Source organism: Dipodomys spectabilis, unplaced genomic scaffold (assembly GCF_019054845.1).
Source record: "Dipodomys spectabilis isolate Male_0828 unplaced genomic scaffold, ASM1905484v1 ptg000069l, whole genome shotgun sequence".
In the NCBI taxonomy this organism is placed as follows: domain Eukaryota; kingdom Metazoa; phylum Chordata; class Mammalia; order Rodentia; family Heteromyidae; genus Dipodomys; species Dipodomys spectabilis.
The window spans coordinates 21,182,875-21,205,132 of record NW_024870746.1 but is presented as its reverse complement, the minus strand read 5'-3'; the positions used below and the strand labels follow the sequence as shown (position 1 = coordinate 21,205,132).

Here is a 22,258-nt window from a genome sequence, read left to right as displayed (position 1 = left end):
TCATGTATGTTTAACACCACAGCCCTGGTGATCGGGACTACATTAGCAAATCATAAAACGTTTACAGTGAGGTCTCCTAGGACGAACCAAAAGAATTGTAGGCACACTAACTCAGGGCTAGGACCAGAAAGCTAAGGCAAAATTCCTTACCCTCAGGAGCGACCATAACGAACTCTAACCATCTCAGACAAGGTACAATAGCTGAAGGCAGAGTTCAGGGGCAACAGATTTATTTCACCTGTGTGCGTCTTGTGACTATGGGTTATTTGACACATTTTTTCAGAGAAGAAAAGCCTTGATGAATGAGTAGAATTCTGTGGAGGAAAGAAGAACAACCTGGAGAGGGAATTCAGACCAAGAATAACAAACTTTCATGTAGAGTCATGGAAGGGCAAAAACATGGAAGGGCAAGGAGAAAAGTATTAGAAGTCCCTGTACTTAAAGAGAGGAAGCTCAAGGGTCAGCATCTTCTATGTCATGCTATGGAATACTGGTTATTTGGTGGGCAAAGAAGTCATCCAAGGATGTTAAGTAAGGAGTCCCATGATCAGATGAGTATTTTAAGTATGCTGAAGGATGGGAGGGGAAGAAAACAAATGTAGTAGGTGCAAGCTTTTCTTAATAATATAGGCATGGGCGAGGAAACAGATCCTGTGGGGATCAGAAGATGGTATACGAAGGTATTTCAGAGAGAAAAGTCCTTAAGTCTGGTATTAACCTGTAAGATTATAGAAAAAAATCATTAAACACGATTGTGTGAGTAAACAAATAAGTGTCATTAAGTACAAAAATGTCTTAATGTTGGAGTGTAGCTCAGTGGTAGAGCACTTGCCTAGTATGTGCAAGATCCAGAGAGAGAGAGAGAGAGAACCAAATAATACCATCACTTGGGATAAAAAATGGGATGATTAGATCATATTGAATGTAGGCACCCACTTATTTTTACATGGAGTTGTCTAGTAGGATGATGGGAAAATAAATCTAGGCACTAGAAAGGTTAAGACAGAGGAAGGGGCTAAACTGATGGAGAGCAAAGACTATAGTTGTTTTTATCACTCTGTATCAACAGCATAGTTATTCAGCAAGTATTTGTTCAGTGAGTGACTGTTCAACAAGTTAACATTAGTATTGTCAGCTGATGAGTACAGTTGAATTCATCAAGCAACCCTTGCAAGAGATCTGTATTTCTTAAATGTCTCTAGTTTGGATACACAGTAATATAATATAATATAAATAATACTGATTATGTGTTTGCTATCCTTCTAGGTGCTAGACTAAGTACTTTCTCTTTGAATCCTGATATAACCCTGTGTAAAAGCAAAGTATTTTTCAGACAAGGCAAATGAGGCTTAGAAGATTTGAGAAAGCCAGCTAATGATAGTAAACACCTGAGCCAGCTCTGAACTCAGGCCCAACTGACTCAGAGTCTAAGTTGTTGTGTTCCGCAGCCATGCATAAAACTTCCTGGAGAGCTCCTCCTTCTGCAGGCATGCGAGAACTGCTGCCTGGAAAACCAAGCCTTTGGTGCATAGGATTGTTCTGCCTGACTCAGTCTCTGAGTGATCCCAGACATAGGTAACCTAGGGCAGAGTTTCTCAACCACAAAACACTACTGACATTTTGGACCAGACCATTCATTCTCTATTGCATTGGGGGCTACCCTATGTATGGATAGATTTTAAACAGCATTTTTGCCTCCACCTCCTGGATGTCAGATTATCAAATGTCCACTCATGGGCCAAGTAACCCCTAGTTGAGGATCACAGGAAGTAAGTTCCTCTATGTGTACTGAAAAGAGAGCTAGTTAACCAAGGTCAGTCCTATCATAGCAAGTTTGTTTCACTCAATGTTTCTGAAAGATCTGGATACCCATTTTATACTATAAGCTACTCTCTTAGCCTGCCCTCTCTCTCTCTCTCTCTCTCTCTCTCTCTCTCTCTCTCTCTCTCTCTCTCTCTCTCTCTCTCTCTCTGTGTATACTTTACTGGTGATCAAGCCTTACACCCTAGCAAATGCTAAGTTTATGATCTACCTTTGAGCTACATCTCTAGTTCTTCTTTCACTCATTAAAAAAGTTATTGTTATTATAAAGGCAATATGCAGAGGGGTTACAGTTACATGTCAGGTAAAGAATACATTGTTTTTTGAGCAATGCCACACCTTCTCTGTCTGTCTGTCTGTCTCTCTCTCTCTCTCTGTCTCTCTCATTTCCTTGATGATTTAACTTCCTCTTTTGATAAAGTTTATGATATCAATGAAATGGTTTCATTCCATGAAAGCAGGGAGATCAATTGTTCATTCTATAGATGTTAATGGAGTAGCTCCCTGGAGATCACTTCTCTGAGATTATTTGGTGACAGCCTCCTTGTTAGGGAGGTTTCCCAGGGACGTAGTCTTCTGAAACATTGCCAGCAGGCCGGATGCTGGTGGCTCCTGCCTGTAATCCTAGCTACTCATAAGGCTGAGATCTGAGGAGCATGGGTGGAAGCTAGCCTAGAAAAGAAAACCCATGGGACTCTAATCTCCAATTAACTACCAAAAAACTGGAAGTAGAGCTACAGATTGAGCAATAGAATTCTAGCCTTGAGCATTAAAAACTCAGGGATAACACCAAGAGTTCAAGCCCCAAAATGGCACAAAACAAAGCATGTCTCCAGCAGAAATTTGTGACTGAGTCTGCAGCCTTGTCTGGACCACATAGCTCTCACTGTGTCACTTACTTTTCCTCCCCAGGATCAAACATGAAAACATTGTGACCTTGGAGGACATCTACGAGAGCACCACGCACTACTACCTGGTCATGCAGCTGTAAGTGGAGGGTGACCCGCCTCCTCCACACCTCCTCCACACAGGTCTGCAGAGGCCTGGGAGGCTCAGAGGATGTTGGTCAGTGGCAAAGAAAGGGTGGTGAGTTAAAGCTGGACACCGTGCCTTAGGCCTGTAATCCTAGCCACTTGAGAGACTGAGCTGGAGAGGACTGACGTTTGAGGCCAGCCCAGATATAAAGTTCACAAAGACTTGATCTCAACCAATAAAAAGCTCTGGCACAATGGCATGTGCCTGTCACTCCAGCTGTGCAAGAAGCAAAATTAGGAGGCTCGAGGTCCAGGCCAGCTCAAAAAGTAACCAAAGCAAAAAATGGCCAAGGGCCATGAATGGCATGGTAGAAAGCCTTTCTAGCAAGCATAAAGCCCTGAGTTCCATCTCCAGTACTTTTCAAAAAGAATTACTTTAAGAGACACTGCAATACTGAGTCATTAGGGTCAGACTGATTTAGAGACTGATTTATATACCAGTGCTGGATTACTACTTACGGGAATGTTTCCTTCAAAAAGAAGGTAGATATCTGTCAGTGCTCTTCCGATGCTCTCTTCCTCTCCCTTGGTTTTCTGAGATTTCCACACAACCCAGCAACAAGAATAAAGTCAGGCAGAGCATCAGTCACCCAAACCTTTCTCTAACATTCTAACTTGAGTCCCTTCGGACCAGTCCATGTCTGTCCATTGGATAATAAACATTTAACATCACCCCAGGGTCAAATTACTAGAGGAGTGAAATCCACAGCTAGGCAGATTTAAGTTCAGTATAAAAAAAGATTTTCTCAAAAAGAGAGCCACTTGAATTTAAAAACAGCTGTGTGGGGTTTTATTAGAAAATTCTCTGCATCACCATCACCAGCTGCAACCAAGTAAGAGTTCTGGGTAACAGGGGCTGTTGTGTGGGTTTGCCAGTGCTCTTGAGAGGTCAGATTCACTTACCCTTCACTGTAGATATACATTTTTAGAGTATTTATAGAGCACACCATATACCCTTAGGTGCACAGATATTCAACTCTGCCATCTTAGCACGGATGGATACAATATACTTTTTGACTCATAGGCCGATTCCTTGGAAAGTTGAATGCCTTAACTCAGGTTTAAGTAGTTGAATAACTCCTGGGCTCGCTGAGCCCAATAAAGAAGAGTAACCAACAGTCAAAGGAGAGGGTTAGGCATGGAAAGACCCGTGTGGCACTAACAATTTAACTGGGACCATGTGAAGCTTTGGAGGTCAATTCAAAGGATTACCATACCATCACTCAGAAGGCTGATGGTGGTTACTCAGGAGACTGAGATCTGAGGATTGAGATTCAAAGCCAGCCTGGTAGAAAAGTCCATAAAGTTCTTATCTCTAATTAACCAGCCAAAAGCCAAAAGTGGAAGTGTGGCTCTAGTTCTCCAAAGAGCCACTCATAATCGGCTGTATACAAAGAACATAATTCATGTGGTCCTCCTACTCCTATAGTAGAGTCCAGCACTTAAGGGCAGAAACCAAGAGAAGAGGCTGCTGTGCCTTTGATTGGCTGGAGAAATTCTATTCCTTTGCCACCACTCCACTGAGGTATCCTGTGTGCATAGCCACATTCTAATTTCATAGAAGAGTTGGGAACAGGAGGCAGGATGAGAAGATTGTAAACCCTGGGTCATGGTTGAAACAGGCTGGAGATGTTCATCCCAAAGAAGAGAAGGAAGCCTCAGGACAGCATTCTCCTGGCTTTGCAGTAGATTTATGAAAAGATTCATGTTAAAGGATGTTTCTCTTGTTCTATTCAATGTTCAATGCCAGTAGATGGAATTGGTATGCACTAGAAGGAACTACAGAGCATCAGATTTCAATATAACATATAGAAATATGTTTAAATGCCCAAAGATAAAATAATGTGTCACAGAATGTAGTGAAATCTCTGACACTTATGCATCCAGTACCAACTAGAAAATTTCTAGACAAAAATAGTATAGATGGTATTCCAGTGGTGGGGAGTTAGACTTGATCATTAGCCTTCCCTAAGTCCTGAGATCCCATACCATTAAAGTCTCCAAACAACCAAAGACCCTAGTGTAATTCCAGCTTTAGATAGCCCAGTTTTCTAAAATGAGGGAAGAAACCCTAATATGAAGACAGTTCATCTCATTTTCACACCTCTTTCTGTGCCCAAATGAAATCGACTGTTTTATTGGGATTTCCTGTGTCCTAGGACAGAAAGGAAAACTGCTTTCAAAACAAAAAAGCTGGGCACCAGTGGCTCATGCCTGTAATCCTAGCTTATTCAGGCTGAGAAAGTAGGCAAGTGTCTTAGCTCCAATTAATCACCAGAAACCTGGAAGTGTGCTGTGGCTCAAAGTGGTAAAGCACTAGCCTTGAACAAAAAGAGCACAGGGACAGTGCCCAGGCCCTGAGTTAAAGCCCCAGGACTCTCTCTCTCTCTCTCTCTCTCATACACACACAGACACACACACACAGACACACACACACACAGACACACACATACACACACACACACACATACACACACAAAGTCCACAATAAGGGATTATTGACTCCTCATATAAACCCAACCAGGGACACTTGAATTTTAAAGTAAGTTTCTAGAGAGAAGTCAATGCTTGGATCAAAGAAATGATATTGGCCTAGTGGTATCATTTTAGGCATCCAGAGGAAGTGTTCTAAGACAGAAATGTTTCCCCCTACACCCTTTGTAGTGGATGGGCAGTTGCCTATTCCAGTACAGCTGTATTTCACCTGGTTACAAAAGCAGACACATTTTCATTCCTTTCACCTGAACTAAGAGCTAGATTCTTACTCTTGCCCCTGTGCCCACAGCGTTTCTGGAGGGGAGCTCTTCGACCGGATCCTGGAACGAGGCGTCTACACAGAGAAGGATGCCAGCCTGGTGATCCAGCAGGTCTTGTCAGCAGTGAAGTACCTTCATGAGAATGGCATCGTCCACAGAGACTTAAAGGTGCCAAGCTGGGAGTGCTCAGTGGGAAACAGACAAAGACTCCTCAGCTATGTGGGTCACGGGAAATCCAGCTCTCTAAAAGGAGAAGACGGGATGAGTTGGACTTCCAAGTCCTCTTTATCTCTTCATTCCTTAAATAAACCTCAGGTGTCTGTTCATTTGAACATTAACTGTTCATTTGAACTTCAGTCTTCATTCCTTAAATAAACCGTAGGTGGCTAAGTAATAACTGTTCATTTGAACTTCAGTCTTTTCCTGAACCTTTCACTGTCAATGGGATGTCAAAATACACATTAGCCAAAATCAAGTTTAACAGATTATTCATCAAGGATCTGTAGGGTCCCAGGCATTGCAACAGGCTTAGATGGGATCAGAGATAATTAGCCCAGGGTTGATTCCAACAAATATTCTAGGAAAGTTGAGAGGGAAGGGGAAAGGGTTATAGGACTGAGAAAAGTCTATAAATAAAATAAAGTTCTGGGCTGGGAAGGTGGCTCAGTGGTAGAGCACTTGCCTTGCATGCTCGAGGCCCTGGGTTCGATTCCTCAGCACCACATAAGCAAAAAGAAAAAAGCTGTTAGTGGCACTGTGGCTCAAGTGGTAGAGCTCTAGCCTTGAGCTGAAGAGCTGAGGGACAGCGCCCAGGCCCAGAGTTCAGGCCCCACGACTGGACCCCCCCAAAAAAAAATAAATAAAATAAAGTTCTGAGGTGAAGGAGTAAAGATACAGAGAGGGGGAAGGAAGGAAGGAAGGAAGGGAGGGAGGGAGGGAGGGAGGGACGGAGGGACGGAGGGAGGGAGGGAAACATACTTGGGGAAAGATGAACTTGGCCTTGGAGTTAGGAGCCTAGGGCTCAGCTCCCGAAGAGATTATATATAAATGGGTTAGAAAATGTTCTGTGCTTCAGATGATCAAGTCTTATACTCTGTATTTCCTTCTCCCATAGCCTGAGAACCTTCTATACCTCACCCCGGAAGAGAATTCAAAGATCATGATCACAGACTTTGGTCTGTCAAAGATGGAGCAGAGTGGCGTCATGTCCACGGCCTGTGGGACCCCTGGCTATGTGGGTAAGTCTGGGCGTGGTGGGGAGGTTGACTAGCAGACTGTGTTCAATCCCATGGTTGAAATTCAAGAGAGGGGTGACTGTACAGAGACGGAGTTTAATTTCAGAGGCTATGCAGGCATAACTTGCACTTAGGCTATGAAGACCAGCCAATTCATCTACCACTGGAACTATCCCTACGGCTCTGAAATCCTTAAAAACAAGCTGCTCCTTCCCGTAGTCTCCAGACATTCTTTACTGCTATCTCCAAAGATACTTCCTTCCAGAGACAAGATCACAGCCCCAGAAGTCAGTAGAGAGCTAAAGGGTTGAACACCAGCTCCTTCTCCTTCATCCCACTCTAGAAGACACTTTTTAGGTGCCTGGATACACAAAGTATTGAGTTTATGCCTAAGAAACCCAGATATGGGCCCTAGGAAGCAATCCAGGAACTGGCAAAGATGGAGTATCCTGCCTGAACAGCCCTGTAGCCTTCCAGGATTCCCAAAAAGGTGAGAGAAGACAGGGTACTAGTGAGAGCATCCCTGTCCTCAATGCAACACCTGTTTGGAGTCAGGAAGTGGAAAGCAGAGCCCTAACTTGGAAAGGGAACCTACAAGGGCTGGGAAGGTGGCTCAGTGGTAGAGCGCTTGCCTTGCATGCATGAGGCCCTGGGTTCGACTCCTCAGCACCATATAAGCAAAAAGAAAAAAGCCAGAAGTGGCGCTGTGGCTCAAGTGGTAGAGTGCTAGCCTTGAGCTGAAGAGCTGAGGGACAGCGCCCAGGCCCAGAGTTCAGGCCCCACGACCGGACCCAAAAAGAAACAAAAAAAAAAAAGAAAACAAAACAAAACAAAACAAAAAACAAGAAAGGGAACCTACACTCTTTCTAGAAAGGAAAAGTCAATTGCTAGAAAAAGTCAATTGGTAGAAAGCTATTTTATCTGGGATCAACAGCAGGGATCCCAATCAGAGGAAGACATGCTACCTGTCATCATAACCTTCTCAATCAGATAGGAGCAGACTAAACATCTGCCTTCACCAAGTACCCATAGTCTGATGGCAAAGTTACTGCCTACTCTTGGAGCATCCTAACCAAAAGAGAAAATGAGAGCCTGACTGGTAGAAAGAGTGTGAAGGGGCATGCAGCCCTTTTTCACAGAGTACTCAGTCTGATGGGGAAATTGGTGCTCTAGAGACCTCCAATATAATGGAAGAGTGATATAGACTTGACTGACACAGTAAACTTGTAGTTTGATGGAGAATTCATTATCACAATAAGATGTATTCATACGTGTGTAACACAGCCTGTCACTGGGAGTTTTCAGTCTCATGGAAAACTCCACTATCCCCTGGGCTACATTTATCCACCTCTCTAAGCCTCTTCCTGGCCTTCAGCCCCACCCCATAGCCCTCTTCTCTTGCCCCCAGCCTTGACTCTGCCATTGGTTTGCTGCAGCTCCGGAAGTGCTGGCCCAGAAACCCTACAGCAAGGCTGTGGATTGCTGGTCCATTGGCGTCATCACCTACATATTGTGAGTAGAAACTGGCATTGGCTCAGTCCCTGAAAAGTCTCAGGGCCTGCTTGCCCTTTCTTCCTCTCTGTCCTGTCTCAGATCCCCCTACCCATCACAAATGCAGACATGTAGAGCTTATTTAGGCTGACAACTCCAAGGTTTCCCCTGTCCTGATCTCCAGCAAGTGATACAAATACAGCCCAGCGTGTACCAACCCACTGATTAGGCACCTGACTTTCCCCTCCTCTGTGCCATATATAAATGTACTGAGTCCCACTGGATGAGACCAGCAAGGAAAAAAAGAGGCCAAGCTAGGCTTGGATCACACGTAGACCTAATTCTCCTCAACCTCACCCTTCTCCCGTGGCACCCAAGGTAGATATGGCTGTATGAAGCTGGTCAGATTCTCTCTTTTACTCCCCTGTGCTTTCTTGAGCTCTCTCTTTTCCTTCACCTGTTTATCACCTCTTCTCTACTGTCCTTCCTCACCTGCAAAAACAACAACAACAACAACAACTTTGCTCCTTAGGAAAATAACCTCCCTACTATTAGACATTAATCTCTCAGAATGGATTTGACTCTCTTTCTCCCATTTCTGCTGAATAATTACTCTCATTCATTCCTTTACTCAACAATCCTTGGGCTAGGTGCTAAAGAATAGGGCACTGAACAAAAGGACAGAGCCTGAATCTATCTCTTGTGAAACTTACATTCAGGTAGACAGTTACCGCACATTCTGAAAGGTATTTTGTACAGAGCAGGGAAGAGTCTGAGGAAATACAAGGAGAGGTGCCAGGGGTTTGGAGGGAATGCCATTCAGTCTTCGGCTCCTACACATACTCTTGGGATAATGTTTATTATTATTATTATTATTACAATTTTTAACTTTAAGTTTTTATTTTTTTTGTTTTTATTTATTTTTGTTGGTCATGGGGCCTGAACTCTGGCCTGGGTGCTGGCCCTTAGCTCTTCAGCAAAAGGCTGGCGCTCTACCACTTAAGTTATGGTGCCTCTTCTGGCTTTTTTCTGCATATGTGATGCTGAGGAATCAAACCCAGGGCCTCGTGCATGCGAGGCAAGCACTCTACCACTGAGCCACCTTCCCAGCCCTAGCGTTAAGTCTTTATGATCTTTAAGTAGTTGTACAAAGGGGTTTCAATTCTCCTTGTCAGTTTATAAGTAAAGTGCATCCTGATCAGTATCACCTCTCCCATTACTCTCCCTCATCTCTCCCATCACCAACCATCCCTCAGGTTACCTCGTTCCATTTTCATGTACATACATTGAATATTATGACTGTTTTCACCCCACCTTCCTCCCTCCTTTTATCTTGCCCCTTTCCCTTAGATCCCATGCTCCCCACCTCTTTCCCGCCCCCCCCCACACACAACAAAACATGTTTTAGAGTCCTAGTATTCATTTTGTTATTATAAGCTAGTTGTTCAAAGGAGCTACACTATTAGAATCCTCCCCTAAGTATAGCATATCTTAGCCCATTTCTTTTTTTTGGGGGGGGGGGGTCCGGTCGTGGGGCCTGAACTCTGGGCCTGGGCGCTGTTCCTCAGCTCTTCAGCTCAAGGCTAGCGCTCTACCACTTGAGCCACAGCGCCACTTCCAGCTTTTTTCTTTTTGCTTATGTGGTGCTGAGGAATCGAACCGAGGACCTTATGCATGCAAGGCAAGCGCTCTACCACTGAGCCACCTTCCCAGTCCCAGCCAATTTCTTCATGCATGAATTTAGATTACACTCTATATGTTTTTCACATATATGTTCATGATTTAAATCTAACTTCCACATGAGAGAAGACATTTGCCATTTGTCTCTCTGACCATGACTTACTTTACCTAACATCATCCATTTTTTTCCCAGGCCCATCCATTCTCCTACACAGGACATAATGCTATGATGAGTAAAATTGACTCCATAGAGATCACCTTTTCTTCACCCACTCATCCATTTTAGGGCATCTGGGCTGTTTCCACAGCTTGGCTATGTTGAATAGTGCAGCAGTGAACATGGGTGCCTTGCTCTTTATGAGACCTCAACCATCCCTGAATCAGAGTCACATCCTGGTCACCTTGTGGGTGTAGGACCCTCCCTGTTCACCTGTGTATGCAGTGGGAGGCTGGGCAAAGAAGAGAAGGCTACCCAGCAGCATGCCTCCTCCTGTCCCCCTGCAGGCTGTGTGGGTACCCTCCTTTCTATGAAGAAACCGAGTCTAAGCTTTTTGAGAAGATCAAAGAAGGCTACTATGAGTTTGAGTCTCCATTCTGGGATGACATTTCTGAGTCAGGTAAGGCCAGTGGAGGTGACCGTCAAGGTCACAGGCTCAAGGCAGAGGCTGCCAAGAGAAAAATCTCTTAGCAAAGGATGACAGTCTTGACTCTTGGAAGTCCCTGGGAATCTTAACAGGACATGCTTCCAGGAGAAGTAGATACATTTTCATCTGGTTCAAAGGCCAGAGAGAAATATTTGGATGTTCTTGTTTTCCTAGAGGTAGAACCCTTCTGTGCCTAGGGACAGAGGTGGCAGAGGGTGGGAGCTTAGCTGAAAAGCCAGGCAAGCAGAGCCTGGTGGAAAGAAGCATTCCTGGCAAGAGTGGCAAAACCAAGGGCTTAGCTATCAGGATGGAGCACCATGTCCGCGTGAAGAAAATCACACATGCCTTATTGGGCTTTTTATGTAGAGATTAGGGCCAGCGCTCACATGCGAACCCACATGCCAATGCTGGCCCATATATCAGCACAAACACACACACACACACACACACACACACACACACACACACACACACACACGCAGGGTGTGCGGGCACACTGGTGCCTCGTGACTCCTGTGATTTCCACAACGCTGCGTGGGTGAGGCTGTGCAGAGCCTTGCTTCTTGGGTGGCTTATGGTGGGTTGCTGTAAGGCGGTTTGGAGTTCTTTTTTTTCTCTCTCTCTCTCTCTTTCTCTAAGACTCTTAAAATTACCTCCTTGGAAGATTAGCTAAAGATGTATTCACAGCCACCCACCAGCCCGGAAGTGACTTTCCATCAGTCATGAAATTTGGTCCTTAGTTGTCGTGTCTTTGCTTGTTCCCCTTAGCTAAAGATTTCATTTGCCACTTGCTAGAAAAGGACCCAAACGAGCGGTACACCTGTGACAAGGCCTTGAGGCACCCCTGGTGAGTGAAAAATGGGGTGGGTCCTAAGTGCTGAGCCTGGGCCCCAGAGCCACTCCGAGTCACTCACAGAGCTATTGCCTAGAACTGCTAGTCCTGAGCCAGTGACGACTGTGACATTCAAGGGACTCACAGTTGCTCCTCAGAGCCTCCTGGAGATGCAGACATCTCCAGAACTGAGTCCAGAGGATCTGACCTCCCACTGGCAGCTGGCGGGACCAGTCAGTACCAGAGGCTGTCATTCAGAACTGGGTGGCATGGTGCCACACTGAAACTAGTTACTCAGCAGGCAGCCCTTTTCTGTTCTTAAGAACCTCCTGTTAAGCAAAACCTGTTAAGAGCAAAACCTGTTCCATAGGAAGGGTTTTAAGCACAATCACAATCAGCCAATTGGTCCAACAGGCAAAGAGCTCTTGAAACACTTACCTGAGAATCTCCCTTACCTGAGAATCTGCCACAGCAAACAAGATTCCTTTCTCTCTCCGGGTTTTGCCTAATCTGTTCTGGCCCTTTCACTCCAGCAGTATTTCCAAAGATTTTCAACACATTTTCTATATTCCAGACAGATCTAAGAACTACATCTCTATGCCCTCCATCCCATAAACCAAGCTCTTTCCTAACTATCCCGTGAACCACTGAGAAGGTCCTGCCTCTAATTTAGGATCCAGGTCCCCTTCCCTAGAGCCCCTGAAACCCACACTTCCCATGCCAAACTCCCCATTTCTCAATTAATCACCAGATCACTGTCCATCTTTCTAACCCATAGGGTGAAACTCCACATACCCAGATTATAGTTTCCTAGGGATCAGGGACCAGGGCTCTCATTACTAGTTAGCTGTTCCAGGACATGTGGACATGGCATATGTTTGAGGAACACTTAGCAGCTGGTAACTAAGAGGCTAAAGGAAAGGAAAGAGGGGCAGCTGTATCCGATGGCCCCACAGAGGAAGAATCCAGGAGAGGCTAACTTCCAAGCAAGGTTTTGAACCAAAGTGATAATATGATGCCTGATGATGCAGGGATCTGTAAACTTTTACTATAATGGCTCAATTAGTTAATAGTTGAGGTTTTGCTGGCCATACTAGCTCTGTGGTACTGACTCAGCCCTGCTGAGTAGCACAAAAGCAGCCATAACCCCTGAGTGAATGCACAGGAGGTATCCTAGTGAAATATTACTTATAAAGGCAAGCAATGGGGTGGGGCCAGGGGCGTGGCTCAAGCGATAGCGCACTTGTCTAGTAAGTATGCAGCCCTGAGTTCAATCCCCAGTAAGCAGGCAATAGGCAGATTCGTTTCCCAGGCTACAGTTTGCTCTAAAAGAACTTTTTCCAACACTTAAGCCCTCTTCTGGTATGCCTGGGGAGGGATATGGAGCACTATGCTTTCCCACTGTCTCCTATTACAAGCAATAGGACATGTTTGGACATGGGCCTAGATGCCAAGAGCCCTGTCCACCCCCCTGGCTGAGTGTCCACAGCCACTCAAAAGCCAGGGTCCCTTTTCTCACACCCAGGATCGATGGGAACACGGCCCTCCACCGGGACATTTACCCATCCGTCAGCCTCCAGATCCAAAAGAACTTTGCCAAGAGCAAGTGGAGGGTGAGTTATGGTCTTCTGGGCTGGGTGGGTTGAGAGGCTGGGATGTGGCGGGGCAGGTGGGGAGGCCTCCCCAGGCATCCCCTCCGACTCCTGGTCCCTCTCTGAAATGAGCAGTGGGCTGGGCACCTGGGGGCTGCCGAGGCCATACCTGCTCTCCCTGTCTCTTCAGCAAGCCTTCAATGCGGCAGCCGTGGTACACCACATGAGGAAGCTACACATGAGCCTGCACAGCCCCGGTGCCCGCCCAGAGGTGGAGAACAGGCCTCCGGCGCCCCCAGCCTCGGAAGACTCTAGAGCCAGCTCCCCTGAGATCACCATCACAGAAGCCCCCGTCCTGGATCCCAGCGAGTCCTTCTCTGCATTACCCAGGATGCCCTGCCAGAAAGGCCTCCAGCCCGCCGCCCCCGGGGGCAGGTCCCTCAACTGCCTGGTCAATGGCTCCCTGCGTATCAGCAGCAGCCTGGTGCCCATGCATCAGGGGCCTCTGGCCACAGGCCCCTGTGGCTGCTGTTCAAGCTGCCTGAGTATTGGGAACAAAGGAAAGTCCTCCTACTGCTCCGAGCCCACGCTCCTCAAAAAGGCCAACAAAAAACAGTACGTATTTCCTGGCAAAGACAAAGCCCTATCCCCACTCTACCTGATCTGAAGGAACTCAGGCAAGGGACAGAGGCAATTTTTTTTTTTAAAGGCCTCTCTCAGGCAGGTCTAAGGGTGCAAAGAAGTCTAGACTGGTGGCAAGGGAAAGACTTCTGATCCTGTCCCTAACACTTGTTAGCTCAAGATAACTCAGTGTCTGTCTCCGCTTCTGCTTTAGCCATCTATACAATGGGTCCATGAAAGGACCCTTTCCTGCTCAGCCCGCCTCACATCGAGGTACTATAAAAGTTCAGTGAAGCAACAGAGATGATAAAATCCCCCACACACTGGGTGTGTATGAGTGGCAAGCATCAGACCCAAGTGTCTAAGTCCTCCCTGTTTGGGAGAGGTGGGGATTAGGGGACCCTAATGTCTCATGTGTTTCTAGAGGAGCTTGTACTTGCTGAATGTCAGAAAGAAAAAGCTGAGTGGACATCATTGATAGAGAAAGCATTTGCCCTCTCTCCCACCCCACCACCCCAGCTTTTCTTTCTTCCTCAAATATGTTAAGACCATTGCCTGGTCTCCTTTTCAGGAACTTCAAATCAGAGGTCATGGTGCCAGTTAAAAATGGAGGTAGCTCCCACTGCCGGACAGGGCAGACTGGGGTCTGTCTCATTATGTGATCGCGGGAGCTCGTGTCTGTGTCTCTGCAGTTTTTCAGGTGAGGATAAAGGGCAGAAGGCCAGGATACTGGGCTCAGAGCAACTTCCATCCCAGAAAGAAAGCCCGATTCCATACATGATGGGATGAAAGGACCTGAGATAGAAACCCCACCATCATCTGGACCACTTTCCTTTGTAGGAGACATGTCCGACTCTTCTCTGCCCTTCCAACCCTGGCATCTACCCTGAAGAGGGAGGATGGGGAGCCATGGAGCAGGGCGTGGCAGGAGCGGGTTCTGGTCAGAAGCAGCAGCCTGATGTCACCTGGGTCAGATGTTCACAGAAGTGTGGGAGGAAGCCCCAAAGCCTGGAGGGTCCTTGAAGCTATGGGCAGGAGGAAAAGCAGCTGCTGGTTTCCAGGTCTCCCTGACCTGCCTGTTCTATGACCCTATACCCTACGTGTGTCGTGGCTCCATGCAGTGTCTGTAGATAGCGCTCACCTGGGTCTGTGTTGTTTGTTGTGAAAAGCTTAGTGGGCTGGCCAGGCTGCACCACCTTCTCCAAGCAAAGCCATATGGAGGCCTCTACTCAAGACCCCCCGCTCTGCACACACTCAATCCTGCCTCTCTGGCCTCGGGCCTCTTGGCCAGACTGAACCCACTATTGTAGTTGCCTGTCCTTCTGCATGAACGCTAGGCAGCTTCTGGGATCTGCCTGGAAAAGCTCACAGCTCTAATCCTTCCTCCAGGATTAGTTCCCAACTGCACCAAGACCCAGCCAGCCCATTCCCAGAACACTGTGGATCCCTCCTCCCTGCTGCAACCCCAAAGCGGTGTCACAACCTCCAAGGTGGAAATAGAAGGAAATCCATAACTAGGGACCATCAGGACTTCTTATTGTGACCACACGGTCCTCCTCACCCCTTAATTAATTATACTAGAGACTATTTTCATTCCAGCCAGGAATTCTACTCCTGTCTCGGCCTCCCTTCCCACACCCCACTGAAGGTCAAGTTCATCGCTCTTGTCCTTCCCTGTGTTCCTACCCTCACCTTCTCCTTCTCCGGCTTCCTGCTCAGTGTTGTGATCAATAAAATGGACATATTTTTCTCTACATCGCTTCAATTGGTTCTTTCAGAGTCAGAAGCAACTTAGCACATCTCAAGGACAGCCTGAGGTCAGCCAGAATGAGCAACAGTAGCTGATCCGTATGTGTCAGAACTCGTATGTGCTGGGCACCTACAATGTGCTGACACTTAGAGGTATGAGTTTCCTAATTCATGACCTTTTGGAGTAGGTTCTGTGGAGCCCAGACAACTGACTCCAGCATCCATTCTCTTATCTTGGGTAAGCGATGTCTTCGTCTGTATCATGAGATGATGCAGGTGCTATACCTAACACTGTGCTCAATAAATAATAACTAATAATGATGAAGAAGTTAATGTAGGTTGGAAGTACCAGCCACATCTGTAAGCCTAGCACTCAGGAGGTGAAAGCAAAAGGAATTCAAGGCCAACCTGGGCCACATGGACCCTGTCTCAAACTACAACAACAACAAAAGCTGATGTAGATAAAGTGTCTCTCCTAGCACCTGGGCCATTGTTAGCACATAAATGTTACTGTTACTCCACATTTGCTCACCTACACAAAAACACACATTCATTTACAACTTCTCTTTGAGAGCCCAAGAGATGTAGCTAGCTCTACTCTCAGTCCAGTCTATAAGACAGATAAAATGGCCCAATCTTCCCCAAGAATGGATCATGGTTAACTACTGTTAATGATAGGCCTTTATTGTCAACGCTTCTTCAATGCTTAATTTTCCTTCAAATAAGCTATATTCCCTGAAAGGCAGGCTAGGTGATTTAATTCCCCAGCTGACAATTGCTAGATCCTTCCCTGATATCCAGCTGTCTTGAGTAGAGGACTACCAGCCAAGCAGCCCCGCTCCACAGCTGGGACTGGCCCAATGGCAGCCTGGCTGCTTTATACATTCCATGAATACCTTGAAGAAGCAACACTGCAAACACAGATGCTTGCTACCAAAGCACGGCTCCACTTTCCATGTCAACCAGGAGACAACATCCTGGTCTTACCAGCCCCCCAACAGGCTTCATTCTAGTGGTCTTTCTTTACCTACTTTTGATTCTTGTCTTTAGTAGAGCAGGCTAAGCTGGCAACACAAAGAGCAGATGGCTCTGGTGACATCAGCAGTAATAGCAGCAAAAGGACAGTGTAAGAGTTTCTACTTTCCATGGAGCAGACAGTGAAGGTAACAAGGAACAGCAGAAGTCAAGAGAGATAAGGAAGAGTGGAGAGCCAAGGCTGATGAAAAAATAGAAGGCTGTGCAAAGCAAGAAACAAGAAACTGCAGGCTAGAAGAGTTCTAGGAATCTGCCAAACCTTAAAGGTCATGGATCCCAATACTCTGGCCCAAGAGCTAGAACAGTAGCTGCTAAGTGTTAGAAGTTACTATAGAATCTAAAACCTGATGCTTGAACCAGCAGGTGCTTGCTGCTGCCTGCTGCTGCTGCTCACCAGGGCTAGAAGCCAGGATGAAAACAGCTGTCAAATGCTGGTGGCTAAAGTACGGAACAAAAAGCCTAAAACCAGTGCTTGAGAGATAAGTCTCTTGCTTCTAAAGCTAGGAGGGATAGGCCCTTAATTCTCCAGGCTTAGGGCTATAAACCTCTGGGTCTGCCAGTCTACCGTCTAGGCCTGGAGACTGCCAACTAGAAGAGCTTCACCTTGCCTACCATGATGTTATCTATCACGATCACCAGAAAGAGAGAAGAACAAAACGATCCAACCAGCTGACAGGCAACACCTTTGGGAACTCTATAAATCTGAACACATTATTTCCTTCTTTGGATTTCTATTTCCTCCTCTGTAAATCAGAAGCTGGAGTGCTGTTCCAAAGGGAAAATTGTTCCTCTAGTTTCTCATGGAAGGAATCAAGCCAGACCATGTGATAGGGCAACCTAAGGGGTTGAGCTCATAGGAACGCCACATGGGAGGTGGAAATGGTGAGGAAGGTTCACGTGATAGGGAGACCCTCTTTCTTTGATCTTCCACGTTTCTTTCCAAAGGTTTTTATTGGGTTTTCGATTTGCACCTCACTTTTTGTTAAGTTTTTGTATTGGTCCAGGATTCAGTCACAATGGAGGACAAGGGGTGGGGCCATTGCCCAGTTCAGCTGTCCTGGCTGGAGAACTCCCAGCCATAATGACACCCCCACCCCCGGCATCTCTGTCCCTTAAATGCAGCGGTCCTGTCAGCGCAGCCACTGCCGTAGCCCACGGTGGTCCTACAGCTGCACACCCAGGGTAGTGCCAATCAGGCTGGAGGTGGCATCGGAGTCTCCTGGAGCCAAACCTGCCCCCTCAGAAGCAACCGGGGCAGCGGCGGGGGGGGGGGGGGGAGGCTGATGAGTGGGGTGGGAGGAGGTTGATGAGTGGGGTGGGGGGAGGCTGGAGCTGGAGAATCACTTGCAGGTGGCATAGTAGAGGACACGCCCATTGATATGGTCACGGATCTGCTCCACACGTTTCTCCAGCCCTGTCAGGCGCGCCGAGTGCAGCACGATGTCCTGGCTCCCACTCAGCAACTCCGACTCCATGTCTGAGACAAGAGGGAACAGCCAGGAAGGGAGGAGTAAATAGCGACCCCTAAAGATCCCCCCCCCCTTCCTGCCCCTTCCCCTCCCCAAGGGACCACCAGCAAGAGAATCCCTCTGAGAGGAGCATGCTCAGAAGGCAGGGGCCTCTCCAGCCACATCTCAGCCTTTACCCCTTTCTTGGGGGACCCAGGAGCCCCCCCTCCTACTATTTCCCTCACCTCTGCTCCTCTCCTCTGCTCTAGGCAGTCTTAGTGATACCAGGTACATGGGGAGTAAGTTAGTGTCACCAAGATGAGCAGCCCAATACTGTTGGACCCAGACAGCTGCCATCCTACAAATGACCCTCATACAAGCAAGGTCTCCCCAAAGCTAGTCTAGTAGCCAGAATCCTTCCCTACTTTCTCCTCTCTGAAATGCTACTTCCAATAGTCTTTCCCTGGTTCATTGCAGATACCATCTCCATGTTGGAAGGACACCAAAGCAATCCAGGCCAGCCAACACCCACTAAGGGTAGCCTGAAAGTTCTCCAGGAATAGGCAGGAATACGCACTACCATACAAGGCTCTAACTTTTGTTAACTCTGGTTATTGAAAGTCATTTTCTAACCAGGTGCTGTGCTCACACTTGAAATCCTAACTACTTAGGAGGCAGAGATTAGCAGGATTACACTATGAAGCCAGTCTGGTGCGTGATATATACATACATATATATATATAGTCAGTCATTGGGTTTGAACTCTGGGCCTGGGTGCCGTTCCTGAGCTCAAGGATAGTGCTCTACCACTTGAGCCACAGAGCCACTTCTAGTTTTCTGGTGGTTTTTTATTGGAGATAAGAGTCTCACATGGGGCTGGGAAGGTGGCTCAGTGGTAGAGCGCTTGCCTCGCATGCATGAGGCCCTGGGTTCGATTCCTCAGCACCACATAAGCAAAAAGGAAAAAAAGCCGGAAGTGGTACTGTGGCTCAAGTGGTAGAGCGCTAGCCTTGAGCTGAAGAGCTGAAGGACAGCGCCCAGGCCCAGAGTTCAGGCCCTGTGACTGGAACCAAAAAAAAAAAAAAGAGTCTCACAGACTTTGCTGCCTGGGCTGGCTTTGAACTCGATCCTCATATCTCAGCCTCCTGAGTTGCTAGGATTACATGCATGAGCCACCAGCACCCGGCTCAGTCTGGTTATATTTAATGAAGTAGCCATCTTTACACAAGCCAGGCACAACGGCATGTTATTGTCATCAGCTATGTGGGAAGCATAAGTTAAGAGGATTGTGGTCCAGGTTGGCCCCAGCAAAAACACAAGACCCTGTCTGGAAAATAACTTAAGCAAGAAAGGTTAGGGATATGGTTCAAATGATAAAGCCCCTTCCTAATAAGCACAAAAGCGCTGAGTTCAAACTCCAGTATTCCCACCACCCCCTCAGAAACAGTCATCTTCTCTTGAAGCCAAATAGTGAGTCTTCCTTCCACCCACACAATTATCCAGGTCTGTGTTCTGGGGTTACAGAAACAGATCTGGTTTATTCCCACATGTCAGACTTGCACATCTTTCTGGCTTTATTTTCTCCAGGCTAAACACCTCTATCCAGTCAGGTCTCTTTCTCCCTGATGTACGAAGGTTTGCCAATACTCTTTCTGAAGACACAGTAGCTAGCCATCACTTGAACACCATCCCTCCCCCAAACAGAACAGCTCTGTCCCTGGACTGACATTAAGCCAATGGGAACTCCAGGCTGGTAAGATATTGAAATTCATCCACGGTGGCTGTTAAACAGCTGCCATTGTGTTTCCTGGGCCCCACTCTCAGAGTTCGCTGTGGGCATGACCCTCCCTCTCCATCCTCCAGTTCAAGGAAAAGGAATAGAAGCAGGCAAACCCCTTTTCTGATGGTACAAGCTGAGCCTCTTCTGGTTGGTAGGTTCATGCCATCTCAGGGGCTAAGCTGAATTGATGTCACCCCCTGAGCTATAGCCTCCCTTACTCCAGCTGCTTTGTTTAATGACCTGGGGCAGTAGCAAGACAACGTTGACGTGCAACAAGCCTGCAATTGCTCAAAAGTCTTCGGCCTCTGTGTGGTGAGTAACAACTTGTGTTTGCCTCTTACTTACCGGTTATATTGTGTTTGCAACAACATGAGCCACTAAGAAGCCAGGCCTCACGTGAGCTATACTTCTGGGTGAGGCCTGAACAAGGCCAGGGGTAACTTTTCTCCTCATTTAATCTCATCTGGCTGTTTTCAGCCCAGTCACTTAGACATTTGATGTTCCCTTAGAATGCTGATTCTGTTTTCCGGTGTGTTGACTGTCAGTCATCACAATTCTTCATCTTTATACAAACCACTGATGGGCGAGACCAGGACAAGAACTGACCCAGCCGCCGTCTCATCCCCTTCCTCAAAGTTGGTTCTTTCTGCTTTACTCTTGGGGGATAGATGACTATAGCCTCACATCTATTCATCATGCACCCCCAAACCTAACCTTCTTTGTGGTGTCCAGCTGGCCACCCGGTGAGATTTTTGCCAAACACTCCAGCTGAAAATCAGGAACTATGTTTGCATCGTGCACTGGACACTGGGTCAGTGACCCCCAACATCAAATTTTAGTAATCATCTGGTTTCTAGAAACCTCCAAGCCTCTTTCTGAACCTCTCAGAAGCTATTATCAGGTCTGGTCTCCACCATATTCAGAGCCTGGTTCCCTACTGCTTCCAAACCAGGTGAATCCTACTCACCTGGGTACTGCAGCTTAGCCATCTTTCCTCCACACCCGTAGATAGAGCCACACCCCTTCTCCCCCACAGGGTCTCCTTCAACCCTCCTTTCCCACTGAGTGTGTCCTGTTTCCATAGTTGGAACATACCTCATTCCTTCTCACCACCTTTGATTTGTTTTTCTTTTCCTTTGTGGTGTACTGGAGTTTGACCTTGGTACATGCCAAACAGGCACTCTACCCCAGTCCATTTTTCTTTCTTCATTTTCAAATAGTCTTACATGTATACTCAGAAACAGCCTGAACCATGATCCTCCTATTACGATTTCTGCTTCGCCTGGATGACAGGCAAGCAACCACCTCACCCAACTTTATTGGTGTCTCATAAACTTTCGCCCTAGGCTGACTCAGAACTGCGCTATTCCCGAAGGCCGCAGTGGTGTGAGCCACGATGCCTAGCGTAGTCTTGGTAGCTTGATGTTTTTCCTTCTCCTTGGAGCCTCTCACAAACCTATACTTCCTTCCAGGCCCCCCTCAAGCATTAATCTTCCTAAACTTTACCTTCGCTGAATATTTCTCCTCAAAACCGTTAAAGCTCTTACTACTCATCACCTGTCACATATTATCTTGTGTTGTTAAGTACAGTTAGTCTTATGACTTACAGGTGACAGGAACAAATGGCCACACCTGGATGGTGAGCTTCTTCAGCTACCGCATGTCAACATCCGTGTGCCGCCCACCGCCCCATCACGTAGCCTAGGGGCTCACTAAGTCACATTTGACCTCATTCCCCTTAGCCAGGTGCCTCCAACAAGAATGGGGCCTCAGGGAATCCTGGGTGGCAAACCAGCCTTTGGGGACACTCCGGTAGTCCACAGCAAAACCACCCTTCACCTTTCATCCTGTCCATCATCTCCACGGTCTCTCCAAACAGCTCCTCTGCCTCTGTCTTGACGCTCAGGATGCGGCTGCCCTGCTCACCCAGCATAGGACTCCGACCCAGACGGTCCTTCAGCTCGGCATACTTTTGCTTTATTCTCTCAAATCCCTGGAGAAAGTAGACTGGTCTCAGTGTCCCCGCCACCATCATCCGAAGTCCTAAAGACCAGTGGCTGAGGTTCTCGACATCACTCAAGTAGGCCCCATGATTAGGTGCCTCTTAGTATTCCTCAGGGAGTTGGGCCTGCCAGTAAAACCCCTAGGCTACAGATGATGTTAAAATTCTGTTAAATCTCCAGACTTTGCTCTTTGCATCTCTACTGTCGTTCCCTGCCTCACTCCAAGCATAATCCCAGGCACAAAATAATAGGCTAAGCCGGGCGCCGATGGCTCACACCTGTAATTCTAGCTACTCAGGAGGCTAAGACCTAAGGATTACAGTTCAAAGCCAGCCTGGGCAGGGAAGTCTGTGAGACTCTCATCTCCAATAAACCACTCAGAAAACTGGAAGTGGTGCTGTGGTTCAAGTGGTAGAGCACTGGCCTTGAGCTGAAGAGCTGAGGGACAGCGCCCAGGCCCAGAGTTCGAGCTCCATGACCGACCAAAAACAAAATAGTAGGCTAATATTAAAAGTGTTACTCAGGAGTGTACTTAGT

General features: G+C 47.1%; 2 protein-coding genes across 2 annotated transcripts in view; one reads left to right on the top strand and one right to left on the bottom strand.

Moving 5' to 3' along the window:
- The window catches only part of Camk1g (calcium/calmodulin dependent protein kinase IG), a 29,638-nt gene extending 14,178 nt beyond the window's left edge, over positions 1 to 15,460 (top strand). Inside the window, exons 4-13 of the mRNA XM_042681942.1 lie at positions 2,734 to 2,808; positions 5,641 to 5,779; positions 6,726 to 6,849; positions 8,283 to 8,358; positions 10,522 to 10,634; positions 11,430 to 11,508; positions 13,019 to 13,106; positions 13,276 to 13,700; positions 14,278 to 14,406; positions 14,547 to 15,460. Coding sequence (XP_042537876.1) covers positions 2,734 to 2,808; positions 5,641 to 5,779; positions 6,726 to 6,849; positions 8,283 to 8,358; positions 10,522 to 10,634; positions 11,430 to 11,508; positions 13,019 to 13,106; positions 13,276 to 13,700; positions 14,278 to 14,368 — 1,210 coding nt within the window. The 3' untranslated portion in view covers positions 14,369 to 14,406; positions 14,547 to 15,460. The remainder of the gene's footprint in view (positions 1 to 2,733; positions 2,809 to 5,640; positions 5,780 to 6,725; positions 6,850 to 8,282; positions 8,359 to 10,521; positions 10,635 to 11,429; positions 11,509 to 13,018; positions 13,107 to 13,275; positions 13,701 to 14,277; positions 14,407 to 14,546) is intronic.
- A 1,971-nt stretch (positions 15,461 to 17,431) lies between these two features.
- Lamb3 (laminin subunit beta 3) overlaps positions 17,432 to 22,258 on the bottom strand; it is a 140,415-nt gene continuing 135,588 nt past the window's right edge. The window contains exons 26-28 of the mRNA XM_042682059.1: positions 21,558 to 21,711; positions 17,792 to 17,967; positions 17,432 to 17,750 (exon numbers count right to left, since the gene is read on the bottom strand). Of these exons, the coding sequence (XP_042537993.1) occupies positions 17,831 to 17,967; positions 21,558 to 21,711 (291 nt within the window). The 3' untranslated portion in view covers positions 17,432 to 17,750; positions 17,792 to 17,830. The remainder of the gene's footprint in view (positions 17,751 to 17,791; positions 17,968 to 21,557; positions 21,712 to 22,258) is intronic.